The 15,397-nt window shown below is 43.3% G+C and overlaps 1 protein-coding gene across 1 annotated transcript in view; it reads left to right on the top strand.

Annotated features, from left to right (window-relative positions):
• The first annotated feature begins 584 nt into the window (after positions 1-584).
• si:dkey-9l20.3 (uncharacterized) overlaps positions 585-15,397 on the top strand; it is a 15,429-nt gene continuing 616 nt past the window's right edge. The window contains exons 1-53 of the mRNA XM_056448723.1: positions 585-797; positions 949-1,078; positions 1,203-1,330; positions 1,457-1,723; positions 1,814-1,909; positions 2,067-2,196; positions 2,326-2,453; positions 2,603-2,869; positions 2,958-3,053; positions 3,205-3,334; positions 3,458-3,585; positions 3,712-3,978; positions 4,069-4,164; positions 4,322-4,451; positions 4,581-4,708; positions 4,858-5,124; positions 5,213-5,308; positions 5,460-5,589; positions 5,714-5,841; positions 5,968-6,234; positions 6,325-6,420; positions 6,578-6,707; positions 6,837-6,964; positions 7,114-7,380; positions 7,469-7,564; positions 7,716-7,845; positions 7,969-8,096; positions 8,223-8,489; positions 8,580-8,675; positions 8,833-8,962; positions 9,092-9,219; positions 9,369-9,635; positions 9,724-9,819; positions 9,971-10,100; positions 10,224-10,351; positions 10,478-10,744; positions 10,835-10,930; positions 11,088-11,217; positions 11,347-11,474; positions 11,624-11,890; positions 11,979-12,074; positions 12,226-12,355; positions 12,479-12,606; positions 12,732-12,998; positions 13,089-13,184; positions 13,342-13,471; positions 13,601-13,728; positions 13,878-14,144; positions 14,233-14,328; positions 14,480-14,609; positions 14,734-14,861; positions 14,988-15,254; positions 15,345-15,392. Coding sequence (XP_056304698.1) covers positions 678-797; positions 949-1,078; positions 1,203-1,330; positions 1,457-1,723; positions 1,814-1,909; positions 2,067-2,196; positions 2,326-2,453; positions 2,603-2,869; positions 2,958-3,053; positions 3,205-3,334; positions 3,458-3,585; positions 3,712-3,978; positions 4,069-4,164; positions 4,322-4,451; positions 4,581-4,708; positions 4,858-5,124; positions 5,213-5,308; positions 5,460-5,589; positions 5,714-5,841; positions 5,968-6,234; positions 6,325-6,420; positions 6,578-6,707; positions 6,837-6,964; positions 7,114-7,380; positions 7,469-7,564; positions 7,716-7,845; positions 7,969-8,096; positions 8,223-8,489; positions 8,580-8,675; positions 8,833-8,962; positions 9,092-9,219; positions 9,369-9,635; positions 9,724-9,819; positions 9,971-10,100; positions 10,224-10,351; positions 10,478-10,744; positions 10,835-10,930; positions 11,088-11,217; positions 11,347-11,474; positions 11,624-11,890; positions 11,979-12,074; positions 12,226-12,355; positions 12,479-12,606; positions 12,732-12,998; positions 13,089-13,184; positions 13,342-13,471; positions 13,601-13,728; positions 13,878-14,144; positions 14,233-14,328; positions 14,480-14,609; positions 14,734-14,861; positions 14,988-15,254; positions 15,345-15,392 — 8,145 coding nt within the window. The 5' untranslated portion in view covers positions 585-677. The remainder of the gene's footprint in view (positions 798-948; positions 1,079-1,202; positions 1,331-1,456; positions 1,724-1,813; positions 1,910-2,066; positions 2,197-2,325; positions 2,454-2,602; positions 2,870-2,957; positions 3,054-3,204; positions 3,335-3,457; positions 3,586-3,711; positions 3,979-4,068; positions 4,165-4,321; positions 4,452-4,580; positions 4,709-4,857; positions 5,125-5,212; positions 5,309-5,459; positions 5,590-5,713; positions 5,842-5,967; positions 6,235-6,324; positions 6,421-6,577; positions 6,708-6,836; positions 6,965-7,113; positions 7,381-7,468; positions 7,565-7,715; positions 7,846-7,968; positions 8,097-8,222; positions 8,490-8,579; positions 8,676-8,832; positions 8,963-9,091; positions 9,220-9,368; positions 9,636-9,723; positions 9,820-9,970; positions 10,101-10,223; positions 10,352-10,477; positions 10,745-10,834; positions 10,931-11,087; positions 11,218-11,346; positions 11,475-11,623; positions 11,891-11,978; positions 12,075-12,225; positions 12,356-12,478; positions 12,607-12,731; positions 12,999-13,088; positions 13,185-13,341; positions 13,472-13,600; positions 13,729-13,877; positions 14,145-14,232; positions 14,329-14,479; positions 14,610-14,733; positions 14,862-14,987; positions 15,255-15,344; positions 15,393-15,397) is intronic.

Raw genomic sequence — 15,397 nt, 5'->3', positions numbered from 1 at the left:
TTTTCCGACTTGTGAGCTATTGTTTTACTTTTATGAACTAAAGAAATGCTTCTCATTTACCTGTTCTTCAGTGCCAGACAATTTCCTACCATTTGGGAATGGAGAAATAGTAACCCCCCGTTTGGATAATGCCAGCTCTGAAGCCATTGTATTGCAGCAGCCTTTCAAATATTTTGGACGAACACTGAATCAGACCTATGTAAGAATTGTATTTGTCACTTTCCACATCAAGAGTCATTTGAATCAGCTTTCATCTAAGTTTACAAGTCTCCTTAAATGAGCATAACTGCTAGCTTTACTTTCTTCAGAGATTGACTTGTCATAAATGTTTTGTCCTGTATTTTAGGTGAATAACAATGGCCTCCTAACTTTTACTAAGCCACCGAGTGACTGCATCCCCCTTCTGAATTCTGGAAGAGACCTCATCGCTCCCCTTTGGACTCACTTTGACAACAGACAGGGTGGAACCATTTCTTATAGGGAGGATACAAGCAGTGCTGTACTGACACAAGTCACTGCAGCTGTTAAACAATATTTCCCTACCACAGCTTTTGCAGCTTCATCAGCTTTTGTTGCTACCTGGGACAACGTGCCATACTATGACGGTAGAGGGGTAAGATCTGACCGTTATTTATCAAGTCAATTATTGCTGTCCTGTGAAGGTTGGAAAGATTTTAATGCCGTGTGTTGGTGCTTTGAAGGTGGCTACTTTCCAAGTGGTTTTAGCCTCCAGTGTTCAGCGCTCTTTCATCCTGCTGAATTATGGAAACATCTCACAGTTGGGACAAACCTGGCTGGTGAGTGGAAACAGGTCCTCATACAATTATTTGGAATAAGAGAAATGCCAAGGAACTGCCTTTTGCCTCAACTCATACCTTCCATTCTAACAAAAGATAGTCATACCAAGAAAAAGTTGGGGAGCTAAATATGATTCATTTACTTCTACAGGCTGGTTACGACACGGTGGACTCGGTCAATTCTTTCACTATTAAAGTAAGCAATGCCTCAGAACTCTCATCCAGCAGCAATACCAATGTGAATGGCCGCTCCTCTTTCCCAGTGGATGGCTCAACAAAAGGTAAGCCAGAGCAATCGGAAGCTCCATCTTAACCTTTGTGACCTTATGTTTCTACATCACAACCACGACCACAACAACAACAACAATAAAAAATAAAACAATTCTCATTAATCTTTTTTTGTAGTGCCAAGCAATTTCCTACCTTCAGACGATGGACAAGCAGTGAACTCCACTGCCAACGATGGAAGCTCAGATGCCATTTCCCTGCAGCAGCCTTTCAAATACTTTGGACGTACATACAGTCAGATCTATGTAAGCATTACAATTTCATCCCACCACACAAGTCACAATTTATGTATACAGCTCTCGTGTCTAAAGCATTCTCTTCATAGCCCTTTAAAAAAACTAATCAAAAAAATGTTTGGTCCTAAATTCTAGCTGAACAGCAATGGATACCTAACATTTACTAAGCCGCTGCCTGCCTCCAACTCCTCCCTGAACTCTAAAAGAGATATCATTGCTCCTCTTTGGACTCAACTTGACAGTAGACATGGTGGAAGCACCTCCTACGTCCATAAGCCAAGCAGTAATGTACTGGCACAAGTCACTGCAGCGGTCAAGCAATACTTCCCCAACATACCTTTTGCAGCTACTTCAGCGTTTGTCGCTACCTGGAAGAGTGTGCCATACAATAATAGTGGAGGGGTAAGATCTACTGGAATCTTTGATTTTCAATCAGCAGTCCATCGTGCTGGTTTCAAAAGGTTTTGACTGCTCTCTATTGCTGTTTTGAAGGTGGTCAATTTCCAAGTGGTTCTCGCTTACAATGTTCATCGCTCTTTTGTCTTCATCTATTATGGAGATATTGCAGAGACAGGACAGCCATGGCAGGTTAGTGAAGACCTGTTTCTTGTACGTTGTGGCAATTGCAAAGTGAGTTTTAATGTAGCGTTTAAAAGGAAACGCTTGTGAATGGAAAGGTAAGCTTTCTATCCAACTCTCTTTTCTGGGTAGAAGATAAATTTCAATCTTTTATTCACTTCTACAGGCTGGCTATAGCACCGTGGACTCTGCTAGCTCTTTCCAAGTTCCAGCACGCAGTGTCTCGGAACTCTCATCAAGCAGTAATATCAAGGTGGCAGGTTGCTGGGCTTTCCAGGTGGATGGGTCGCCAAAATGTAAGAGCCCAAGTTTTTTAACTCTTTAGAGCAAGCTACTCTCGGGGTGGGTTTTGGGGGGCTGGGTTCACTAAGCTTTTGTGCCACTGCAGCTTGTCATGGAATCCCTCTCGTTTACCTGTTCCCCAGTGCCAGACAATTTCATACCATTTGGGAATGGAGAAATGGTAACACCCCGTTTGGATAACGGCAGCTCTGAAGCCATTATACTGCAGCAGCCTTTCAAATATTTTGGACGCTCTCTGAGTCAGACCTTTGTAAGAATTGCATTTGTCACTTTCCATATCAAGAGGCATTTTTAATCCAACTTTATCTTAGTTGGCAAGCCTCCTTAAATGAGTGAAACTGGTAGCTTTACGTTGTTCAGACACTGACTTCTTCATAAATGTTTTGTCCTGAATTTTAGGTGAATAACAATGGCCTTCTAACGTTTGCCAAGCCGCCGTCCGACTGCGTCCCCTTTCTGAACTCTGGAAGAGACCTCATTGCCCCCCTGTGGACTCACTTTGACAACAGACAGGGTGGAACCATCTCCTGTAGAGAGGATACGAGCAGTGATGTACTGGCACAAGTCACCGCAGCTGTTAAACAAAACTCCCCTAACGCAAATTTTACTGCTTCATCAGCTTTTGTTGCTACCTGGGACAACGTGCCATACTATGACGGTAGAGGGGTAAGATCTGACCGTTATTTATCAAGTCAATTATTGCTGTCCTGTGAAGGTTGGAAAGATTTTAATGCCGTGTGTTGGTGCTTTGAAGGTGGCTACTTTCCAAGTGGTTTTAGCCTCCAGTGTTCAGCGCTCTTTCATCCTGCTGAATTATGGAAACATCTCACAGTTGGGACAAACCTGGCTGGTGAGTGGAAACAGGTCCTCATACAATTATTTGGAATAAGAGAAATGCCAAGGAACTGCCTTTTGCCTCAACTCATACCTTCCATTCTAACAAAAGATAGTCATACCAAGAAAAAGTTGGGGAGCTAAATATGATTCATTTACTTCTACAGGCTGGTTACGACACGGTGGACTCGGTCAATTCTTTCACTATTAAAGTAGGCAATGCCTCAGAACTCTCATCCAGCAGCAATACCAATGTGAATGGCCGCTCCTCTTTCCCAGTGGATGGCTCAACAAAAGGTAAGCCAGAGCAATCGGAAGCTCCATCTTAACCTTTGTGACCTTATGTTTCTACATCACAACCACGACCACAACAACAACAACAATAAAAAAAAAAACATTTCTCATTAATCTTTTTTGTAGTGCCAAGCAATTTCCTACCTTCAGACGATGGACAAGCAGTGAACTCCACTGCCAACGATGGAAGCTCAGATGCCATTTCCCTGCAGCAGCCTTTCAAATACTTTGGACGTACATACAGTCAGATCTATGTAAGCATTACAATTTCATCCCACCACACAAGTCACAATTTATGTATACAGCTCTCGTGTCTAAAGCATTCTCTTCATAGCCCTTTAAAAAAACTAATCAAAAAAATGTTTGGTCCTAAATTCTAGCTGAACAGCAATGGATACCTAACATTTACTAAGCCGCTGCCTGCCTCCAACTCCTCCCTGAACTCTAAAAGAGATATCATTGCTCCTCTTTGGACTCAACTTGACAGTAGACATGGTGGAAGCACCTCCTACGTCCATAAGCCAAGCAGTAATGTACTGGCACAAGTCACTGCAGCGGTCAAGCAATACTTCCCCAACATACCTTTTGCAGCTACTTCAGCGTTTGTCGCTACCTGGAAGAGTGTGCCATACAATAATAGTGGAGGGGTAAGATCTACTGGAATCTTTGATTTTCAATCAGCAGTCCATCGTGCTGGTTTCAAAAGGTTTTGACTGCTCTCTATTGCTGTTTTGAAGGTGGTCAATTTCCAAGTGGTTCTCGCTTACAATGTTCATCGCTCTTTTGTCTTCATCTATTATGGAGATATTGCAGAGACAGGACAGCCATGGCAGGTTAGTGAAGACCTGTTTCTTGTACGTTGTGGCAATTGCAAAGTGAGTTTTAATGTAGCGTTTAAAAGGAAACGCTTGTGAATGGAAAGGTAAGCTTTCTATCCAACTCTCTTTTCTGGGTAGAAGATAAATTTCAATCTTTTATTCACTTCTACAGGCTGGCTATAGCACCGTGGACTCTGCTAGCTCTTTCCAAGTTCCAGCACGCAGTGTCTCGGAACTCTCATCAAGCAGTAATATCAAGGTGGCAGGTTGCTGGGCTTTCCAGGTGGATGGGTCGCCAAAATGTAAGAGCCCAAGTTTTTTAACTCTTTAGAGCAAGCTACTCTCGGGGTGGGTTTTGGGGGGCTGGGTTCACTAAGCTTTTGTGCCACTGCAGCTTGTCATGGAATCCCTCTCGTTTACCTGTTCCCCAGTGCCAGACAATTTCATACCATTTGGGAATGGAGAAATGGTAACACCCCGTTTGGATAACGGCAGCTCTGAAGCCATTATACTGCAGCAGCCTTTCAAATATTTTGGACGCTCTCTGAGTCAGACCTTTGTAAGAATTGCATTTGTCACTTTCCATATCAAGAGGCATTTTTAATCCAACTTTATCTTAGTTGGCAAGCCTCCTTAAATGAGTGAAACTGGTAGCTTTACGTTGTTCAGACACTGACTTCTTCATAAATGTTTTGTCCTGAATTTTAGGTGAATAACAATGGCCTTCTAACGTTTGCCAAGCCGCCGTCCGACTGCGTCCCCTTTCTGAACTCTGGAAGAGACCTCATTGCCCCCCTGTGGACTCACTTTGACAACAGACAGGGTGGAACCATCTCCTGTAGAGAGGATACGAGCAGTGATGTACTGGCACAAGTCACCGCAGCTGTTAAACAAAACTCCCCTAACGCAAATTTTACTGCTTCATCAGCTTTTGTTGCTACCTGGGACAACGTGCCATACTATGACGGTAGAGGGGTAAGATCTGACCGTTATTTATCAAGTCAATTATTGCTGTCCTGTGAAGGTTGGAAAGATTTTAATGCCGTGTGTTGGTGCTTTGAAGGTGGCTACTTTCCAAGTGGTTTTAGCCTCCAGTGTTCAGCGCTCTTTCATCCTGCTGAATTATGGAAACATCTCACAGTTGGGACAAACCTGGCTGGTGAGTGGAAACAGGTCCTCATACAATTATTTGGAATAAGAGAAATGCCAAGGAACTGCCTTTTGCCTCAACTCATACCTTCCATTCTAACAAAAGATAGTCATACCAAGAAAAAGTTGGGGAGCTAAATATGATTCATTTACTTCTACAGGCTGGTTACGACACGGTGGACTCGGTCAATTCTTTCACTATTAAAGTAGGCAATGCCTCAGAACTCTCATCCAGCAGCAATACCAATGTGAATGGCCGCTCCTCTTTCCCAGTGGATGGCTCAACAAAAGGTAAGCCAGAGCAATCGGAAGCTCCATCTTAACCTTTGTGACCTTATGTTTCTACATCACAACCACGACCACAACAACAACAACAATAAAAAATAAAACAATTCTCATTAATCTTTTTTTGTAGTGCCAAGCAATTTCCTACCTTCAGACGATGGACAAGCAGTGAACTCCACTGCCAACGATGGAAGCTCAGATGCCATTTCCCTGCAGCAGCCTTTCAAATACTTTGGACGTACATACAGTCAGATCTATGTAAGCATTACAATTTCATCCCACCACACAAGTCACAATTTATGTATACAGCTCTCGTGTCTAAAGCATTCTCTTCATAGCCCTTTAAAAAAACTAATCAAAAAAATGTTTGGTCCTAAATTCTAGCTGAACAGCAATGGATACCTAACATTTACTAAGCCGCTGCCTGCCTCCAACTCCTCCCTGAACTCTAAAAGAGATATCATTGCTCCTCTTTGGACTCAACTTGACAGTAGACATGGTGGAAGCACCTCCTACGTCCATAAGCCAAGCAGTAATGTACTGGCACAAGTCACTGCAGCGGTCAAGCAATACTTCCCCAACATACCTTTTGCAGCTACTTCAGCGTTTGTCGCTACCTGGAAGAGTGTGCCATACAATAATAGTGGAGGGGTAAGATCTACTGGAATCTTTGATTTTCAATCAGCAGTCCATCGTGCTGGTTTCAAAAGGTTTTGACTGCTCTCTATTGCTGTTTTGAAGGTGGTCAATTTCCAAGTGGTTCTCGCTTACAATGTTCATCGCTCTTTTGTCTTCATCTATTATGGAGATATTGCAGAGACAGGACAGCCATGGCAGGTTAGTGAAGACCTGTTTCTTGTACGTTGTGGCAATTGCAAAGTGAGTTTTAATGTAGCGTTTAAAAGGAAACGCTTGTGAATGGAAAGGTAAGCTTTCTATCCAACTCTCTTTTCTGGGTAGAAGATAAATTTCAATCTTTTATTCACTTCTACAGGCTGGCTATAGCACCGTGGACTCTGCTAGCTCTTTCCAAGTTCCAGCACGCAGTGTCTCGGAACTCTCATCAAGCAGTAATATCAAGGTGGCAGGTTGCTGGGCTTTCCAGGTGGATGGGTCGCCAAAATGTAAGAGCCCAAGTTTTTTAACTCTTTAGAGCAAGCTACTCTCGGGGTGGGTTTTGGGGGGCTGGGTTCACTAAGCTTTTGTGCCACTGCAGCTTGTCATGGAATCCCTCTCGTTTACCTGTTCCCCAGTGCCAGACAATTTCATACCATTTGGGAATGGAGAAATGGTAACACCCCGTTTGGATAACGGCAGCTCTGAAGCCATTATACTGCAGCAGCCTTTCAAATATTTTGGACGCTCTCTGAGTCAGACCTTTGTAAGAATTGCATTTGTCACTTTCCATATCAAGAGGCATTTTTAATCCAACTTTATCTTAGTTGGCAAGCCTCCTTAAATGAGTGAAACTGGTAGCTTTACGTTGTTCAGACACTGACTTCTTCATAAATGTTTTGTCCTGAATTTTAGGTGAATAACAATGGCCTTCTAACGTTTGCCAAGCCGCCGTCCGACTGCGTCCCCTTTCTGAACTCTGGAAGAGACCTCATTGCCCCCCTGTGGACTCACTTTGACAACAGACAGGGTGGAACCATCTCCTGTAGAGAGGATACGAGCAGTGATGTACTGGCACAAGTCACCGCAGCTGTTAAACAAAACTCCCCTAACGCAAATTTTACTGCTTCATCAGCTTTTGTTGCTACCTGGGACAACGTGCCATACTATGACGGTAGAGGGGTAAGATCTGACCGTTATTTATCAAGTCAATTATTGCTGTCCTGTGAAGGTTGGAAAGATTTTAATGCCGTGTGTTGGTGCTTTGAAGGTGGCTACTTTCCAAGTGGTTTTAGCCTCCAGTGTTCAGCGCTCTTTCATCCTGCTGAATTATGGAAACATCTCACAGTTGGGACAAACCTGGCTGGTGAGTGGAAACAGGTCCTCATACAATTATTTGGAATAAGAGAAATGCCAAGGAACTGCCTTTTGCCTCAACTCATACCTTCCATTCTAACAAAAGATAGTCATACCAAGAAAAAGTTGGGGAGCTAAATATGATTCATTTACTTCTACAGGCTGGTTACGACACGGTGGACTCGGTCAATTCTTTCACTATTAAAGTAGGCAATGCCTCAGAACTCTCATCCAGCAGCAATACCAATGTGAATGGCCGCTCCTCTTTCCCAGTGGATGGCTCAACAAAAGGTAAGCCAGAGCAATCGGAAGCTCCATCTTAACCTTTGTGACCTTATGTTTCTACATCACAACCACGACCACAACAACAACAACAATAAAAATAAAACAATTCTCATTAATCTTTTTTTGTAGTGCCAAGCAATTTCCTACCTTCAGACGATGGACAAGCAGTGAACTCCACTGCCAACGATGGAAGCTCAGATGCCATTTCCCTGCAGCAGCCTTTCAAATACTTTGGACGTACATACAGTCAGATCTATGTAAGCATTACAATTTCATCCCACCACACAAGTCACAATTTATGTATACAGCTCTCGTGTCTAAAGCATTCTCTTCATAGCCCTTTAAAAAAACTAATCAAAAAAATGTTTGGTCCTAAATTCTAGCTGAACAGCAATGGATACCTAACATTTACTAAGCCGCTGCCTGCCTCCAACTCCTCCCTGAACTCTAAAAGAGATATCATTGCTCCTCTTTGGACTCAACTTGACAGTAGACATGGTGGAAGCACCTCCTACGTCCATAAGCCAAGCAGTAATGTACTGGCACAAGTCACTGCAGCGGTCAAGCAATACTTCCCCAACATACCTTTTGCAGCTACTTCAGCGTTTGTCGCTACCTGGAAGAGTGTGCCATACAATAATAGTGGAGGGGTAAGATCTACTGGAATCTTTGATTTTCAATCAGCAGTCCATCGTGCTGGTTTCAAAAGGTTTTGACTGCTCTCTATTGCTGTTTTGAAGGTGGTCAATTTCCAAGTGGTTCTCGCTTACAATGTTCATCGCTCTTTTGTCTTCATCTATTATGGAGATATTGCAGAGACAGGACAGCCATGGCAGGTTAGTGAAGACCTGTTTCTTGTACGTTGTGGCAATTGCAAAGTGAGTTTTAATGTAGCGTTTAAAAGGAAACGCTTGTGAATGGAAAGGTAAGCTTTCTATCCAACTCTCTTTTCTGGGTAGAAGATAAATTTCAATCTTTTATTCACTTCTACAGGCTGGCTATAGCACCGTGGACTCTGCTAGCTCTTTCCAAGTTCCAGCACGCAGTGTCTCGGAACTCTCATCAAGCAGTAATATCAAGGTGGCAGGTTGCTGGGCTTTCCAGGTGGATGGGTCGCCAAAATGTAAGAGCCCAAGTTTTTTAACTCTTTAGAGCAAGCTACTCTCGGGGTGGGTTTTGGGGGGCTGGGTTCACTAAGCTTTTGTGCCACTGCAGCTTGTCATGGAATCCCTCTCGTTTACCTGTTCCCCAGTGCCAGACAATTTCATACCATTTGGGAATGGAGAAATGGTAACACCCCGTTTGGATAACGGCAGCTCTGAAGCCATTATACTGCAGCAGCCTTTCAAATATTTTGGACGCTCTCTGAGTCAGACCTTTGTAAGAATTGCATTTGTCACTTTCCATATCAAGAGGCATTTTTAATCCAACTTTATCTTAGTTGGCAAGCCTCCTTAAATGAGTGAAACTGGTAGCTTTACGTTGTTCAGACACTGACTTCTTCATAAATGTTTTGTCCTGAATTTTAGGTGAATAACAATGGCCTTCTAACGTTTGCCAAGCCGCCGTCCGACTGCGTCCCCTTTCTGAACTCTGGAAGAGACCTCATTGCCCCCCTGTGGACTCACTTTGACAACAGACAGGGTGGAACCATCTCCTGTAGAGAGGATACGAGCAGTGATGTACTGGCACAAGTCACCGCAGCTGTTAAACAAAACTCCCCTAACGCAAATTTTACTGCTTCATCAGCTTTTGTTGCTACCTGGGACAACGTGCCATACTATGACGGTAGAGGGGTAAGATCTGACCGTTATTTATCAAGTCAATTATTGCTGTCCTGTGAAGGTTGGAAAGATTTTAATGCCGTGTGTTGGTGCTTTGAAGGTGGCTACTTTCCAAGTGGTTTTAGCCTCCAGTGTTCAGCGCTCTTTCATCCTGCTGAATTATGGAAACATCTCACAGTTGGGACAAACCTGGCTGGTGAGTGGAAACAGGTCCTCATACAATTATTTGGAATAAGAGAAATGCCAAGGAACTGCCTTTTGCCTCAACTCATACCTTCCATTCTAACAAAAGATAGTCATACCAAGAAAAAGTTGGGGAGCTAAATATGATTCATTTACTTCTACAGGCTGGTTACGACACGGTGGACTCGGTCAATTCTTTCACTATTAAAGTAAGCAATGCCTCAGAACTCTCATCCAGCAGCAATACCAATGTGAATGGCCGCTCCTCTTTCCCAGTGGATGGCTCAACAAAAGGTAAGCCAGAGCAATCGGAAGCTCCATCTTAACCTTTGTGACCTTATGTTTCTACATCACAACCACGACCACAACAACAACAACAATAAAAAAAAAAACATTTCTCATTAATCTTTTTTGTAGTGCCAAGCAATTTCCTACCTTCAGACGATGGACAAGCAGTGAACTCCACTGCCAACGATGGAAGCTCAGATGCCATTTCCCTGCAGCAGCCTTTCAAATACTTTGGACGTACATACAGTCAGATCTATGTAAGCATTACAATTTCACCCCACCACACAAGTCACAATTTATGTATACAGCTCTCGTGTCTAAAGCATTCTCTTCATAGCCCTTTAAAAAAACTAATCAAAAAAATGTTTGGTCCTAAATTCTAGCTGAACAGCAATGGATACCTAACATTTACTAAGCCGCTGCCTGCCTCCAACTCCTCCCTGAACTCTAAAAGAGATATCATTGCTCCTCTTTGGACTCAACTTGACAGTAGACATGGTGGAAGCACCTCCTACGTCCATAAGCCAAGCAGTAATGTACTGGCACAAGTCACTGCAGCGGTCAAGCAATACTTCCCCAACATACCTTTTGCAGCTACTTCAGCGTTTGTCGCTACCTGGAAGAGTGTGCCATACAATAATAGTGGAGGGGTAAGATCTACTGGAATCTTTGATTTTCAATCAGCAGTCCATCGTGCTGGTTTCAAAAGGTTTTGACTGCTCTCTATTGCTGTTTTGAAGGTGGTCAATTTCCAAGTGGTTCTCGCTTACAATGTTCATCGCTCTTTTGTCTTCATCTATTATGGAGATATTGCAGAGACAGGACAGCCATGGCAGGTTAGTGAAGACCTGTTTCTTGTACGTTGTGGCAATTGCAAAGTGAGTTTTAATGTAGCGTTTAAAAGGAAACGCTTGTGAATGGAAAGGTAAGCTTTCTATCCAACTCTCTTTTCTGGGTAGAAGATAAATTTCAATCTTTTATTCACTTCTACAGGCTGGCTATAGCACCGTGGACTCTGCTAGCTCTTTCCAAGTTCCAGCACGCAGTGTCTCGGAACTCTCATCAAGCAGTAATATCAAGGTGACAGGTTGCTGGGCTTTCCAGGTGGATGGGTCGCCAAAATGTAAGAGCCCAAGTTTTTTAACTCTTTAGAGCAAGCTACTCTCGGGGTGGGTTTTGGGGGGCTGGGTTCACTAAGCTTTTGTGCCACTGCAGCTTGTCATGGAATCCCTCTCGTTTACCTGTTCCCCAGTGCCAGACAATTTCATACCATTTGGGAATGGAGAAATGGTAACACCCCGTTTGGATAACGGCAGCTCTGAAGCCATTATACTGCAGCAGCCTTTCAAATATTTTGGACGCTCTCTGAGTCAGACCTTTGTAAGAATTGCATTTGTCACTTTCCATATCAAGAGGCATTTTTAATCCAACTTTATCTTAGTTGGCAAGCCTCCTTAAATGAGTGAAACTGGTAGCTTTACGTTGTTCAGACACTGACTTCTTCATAAATGTTTTGTCCTGAATTTTAGGTGAATAACAATGGCCTTCTAACGTTTGCCAAGCCGCCGTCCGACTGCGTCCCCTTTCTGAACTCTGGAAGAGACCTCATTGCCCCCCTGTGGACTCACTTTGACAACAGACAGGGTGGAACCATCTCCTGTAGAGAGGATACGAGCAGTGATGTACTGGCACAAGTCACCGCAGCTGTTAAACAAAACTCCCCTAACGCAAATTTTACTGCTTCATCAGCTTTTGTTGCTACCTGGGACAACGTGCCATACTATGACGGTAGAGGGGTAAGATCTGACCGTTATTTATCAAGTCAATTATTGCTGTCCTGTGAAGGTTGGAAAGATTTTAATGCCGTGTGTTGGTGCTTTGAAGGTGGCTACTTTCCAAGTGGTTTTAGCCTCCAGTGTTCAGCGCTCTTTCATCCTGCTGAATTATGGAAACATCTCACAGTTGGGACAAACCTGGCTGGTGAGTGGAAACAGGTCCTCATACAATTATTTGGAATAAGAGAAATGCCAAGGAACTGCCTTTTGCCTCAACTCATACCTTCCATTCTAACAAAAGATAGTCATACCAAGAAAAAGTTGGGGAGCTAAATATGATTCATTTACTTCTACAGGCTGGTTACGACACGGTGGACTCGGTCAATTCTTTCACTATTAAAGTAAGCAATGCCTCAGAACTCTCATCCAGCAGCAATACCAATGTGAATGGCCGCTCCTCTTTCCCAGTGGATGGCTCAACAAAAGGTAAGCCAGAGCAATCGGAAGCTCCATCTTAACCTTTGTGACCTTATGTTTCTACATCACAACCACGACCACAACAACAACAACAATAAAAAATAAAACAATTCTCATTAATCTTTTTTGTAGTGCCAAGCAATTTCCTACCTTCAGACGATGGACAAGCAGTGAACTCCACTGCCAACGATGGAAGCTCAGATGCCATTTCCCTGCAGCAGCCTTTCAAATACTTTGGACGTACATACAGTCAGATCTATGTAAGCATTACAATTTCATCCCACCACACAAGTCACAATTTATGTATACAGCTCTCGTGTCTAAAGTATTCTCTTCATAGCACTTTAAAAAACTAATCAAAAAAATGTTTGGTCCTAAATTCTAGCTGAACAGCAATGGATACCTAACATTTACTAAGCCGCTGCCTGCCTCCAACTCCTCCCTGAACTCTAAAAGAGATATCATTGCTCCTCTTTGGACTCAACTTGACAGTAGACATGGTGGAAGCACCTCCTACGTCCATAAGCCAAGCAGTAATGTACTGGCACAAGTCACTGCAGCGGTCAAGCAATACTTCCCCAACATACCTTTTGCAGCTACTTCAGCGTTTGTCGCTACCTGGAAGAGTGTGCCATACAATAATAGTGGAGGGGTAAGATCTACTGGAATCTTTGATTTTCAATCAGCAGTCCATCGTGCTGGTTTCAAAAGGTTTTGACTGCTCTCTATTGCTGTTTTGAAGGTGGTCAATTTCCAAGTGGTTCTCGCTTACAATGTTCATCGCTCTTTTGTCTTCATCTATTATGGAGATATTGCAGAGACAGGACAGCCATGGCAGGTTAGTGAAGACCTGTTTCTTGTACGTTGTGGCAATTGCAAAGTGAGTTTTAATGTAGCGTTTAAAAGGAAACGCTTGTGAATGGAAAGGTAAGCTTTCTATCCAACTCTCTTTTCTGGGTAGAAGATAAATTTCAATCTTTTATTCACTTCTACAGGCTGGCTATAGCACCGTGGACTCTGCTAGCTCTTTCCAAGTTCCAGCACGCAGTGTCTCGGAACTCTCATCAAGCAGTAATATCAAGGTGACAGGTTGCTGGGCTTTCCAGGTGGATGGGTCGCCAAAATGTAAGAGCCCAAGTTTTTTAACTCTTTAGAGCAAGCTACTCTCGGGGTGGGTTTTGGGGGGCTGGGTTCACTAAGCTTTTGTGCCACTGCAGCTTGTCATGGAATCCCTCTCGTTTACCTGTTCCCCAGTGCCAGACAATTTCATACCATTTGGGAATGGAGAAATGGTAACACCCCGTTTGGATAACGGCAGCTCTGAAGCCATTATACTGCAGCAGCCTTTCAAATATTTTGGACGCTCTCTGAATCAGACCTTTGTAAGAATTGCATTTGTCACTTTCCATATCAAGAGGCATTTTTAATCCAACTTTATCTTAGTTGGCAAGCCTCCTTAAATGAGTGAAACTGGTAGCTTTACGTTGTTCAGACACTGACTTCTTCATAAATGTTTTGTCCTGAATTTTAGGTGAATAACAATGGCCTTCTAACGTTTGCCAAGCCGCCGTCCGACTGCGTCCCCTTTCTGAACTCTGGAAGAGACCTCATTGCCCCCCTGTGGACTCACTTTGACAACAGACAGGGTGGAACCATCTCCTATAGAGAGGATACAAGCTGTGCTGTACTGGCACAAGTCACCGCAGCTGTTAAACAATACTCCCCTAACATAGATTTTACTGCTTCCTCAGCTTTTGTTGCTACCTGGGACAACGTGCCATACTATGACGGTAGAGGGGTAAGATCTGACCGTTATTTATCAAGTCAATTATTGCTGTCCTGTGAAGGTTGGAAAGATTTTAATGCCGTGTGTTGGTGCTTTGAAGGTGGCTACTTTCCAAGTGGTTTTAGCCTCCAGTGTTCAGCGCTCTTTCATCCTGCTGAATTATGGAAACATCTCACAGTTGGGACAAACCTGGCTGGTGAGTGGAAACAGGTCCTCATACAATTATTTGGAATAAGAGAAATGCCAAGGAACTGCCTTTTGCCTCAACTCATACCTTCCATTCTAACAAAAGATAGTCATACCAAGAAAAAGTTGGGGAGCTAAATATGATTCATTTACTTCTACAGGCTGGTTACGACACGGTGGACTCGGTCAATTCTTTCACTATTAAAGTAAGCAATGCCTCAGAACTCTCATCCAGCAGCAATACCAATGTGAATGGCCGCTCCTCTTTCCCAGTGGATGGCTCAACAAAAGGTAAGCCAGAGCAATCGGAAGCTCCATCTTAACCTTTGTGACCTTATGTTTCTACATCACAACCACGACCACAACAACAACAACAATAAAAAATAAAACAATTCTCATTAATCTTTTTTTGTAGTGCCAAGCAATTTCCTACCTTCAGACGATGGACAAGCAGTGAACTCCACTGCCAACGATGGAAGCTCAGATGCCATTTCCCTGCAGCAGCCTTTCAAATACTTTGGACGTACATACAGTCAGATCTATGTAAGCATTACAATTTCATCCCACCACACAAGTCACAATTTATGTATACAGCTCTCGTGTCTAAAGCATTCTCTTCATAGCCCTTTAAAAAAACTAATCAAAAAAATGTTTGGTCCTAAATTCTAGCTGAACAGCAATGGATACCTAACATTTACTAAGCCGCTGCCTGCCTCCAACTCCTCCCTGAACTCTAAAAGAGATATCATTGCTCCTCTTTGGACTCAACTTGACAGTAGACATGGTGGAAGCACCTCCTACGTCCATAAGCCAAGCAGTAATGTACTGGCACAAGTCACTGCAGCGGTCAAGCAATACTTCCCCAACATACCTTTTGCAGCTACTTCAGCGTTTGTCGCTACCTGGAAGAGTGTGCCATACAATAATAGTGGAGGGGTAAGATCTACTGGAATCTTTGATTTTCAATCAGCAGTCCATCGTGCTGGTTTCAAAAGGTTTTGACTGCTCTCTATTGCTGTTTTGAAGGTGGTCAATTTCCAAGTGGTTCTCGCTTACAATGTTCATCGCTCTTTTGTCTT

Source organism: Danio aesculapii, chromosome 23, assembly GCF_903798145.1.
Source record: "Danio aesculapii chromosome 23, fDanAes4.1, whole genome shotgun sequence".
In the NCBI taxonomy this organism is placed as follows: domain Eukaryota; kingdom Metazoa; phylum Chordata; class Actinopteri; order Cypriniformes; family Danionidae; genus Danio; species Danio aesculapii.
The sequence above is the reverse complement of the archived record's forward strand: the minus strand, read 5'-3'. Positions and strand labels throughout refer to the sequence as shown.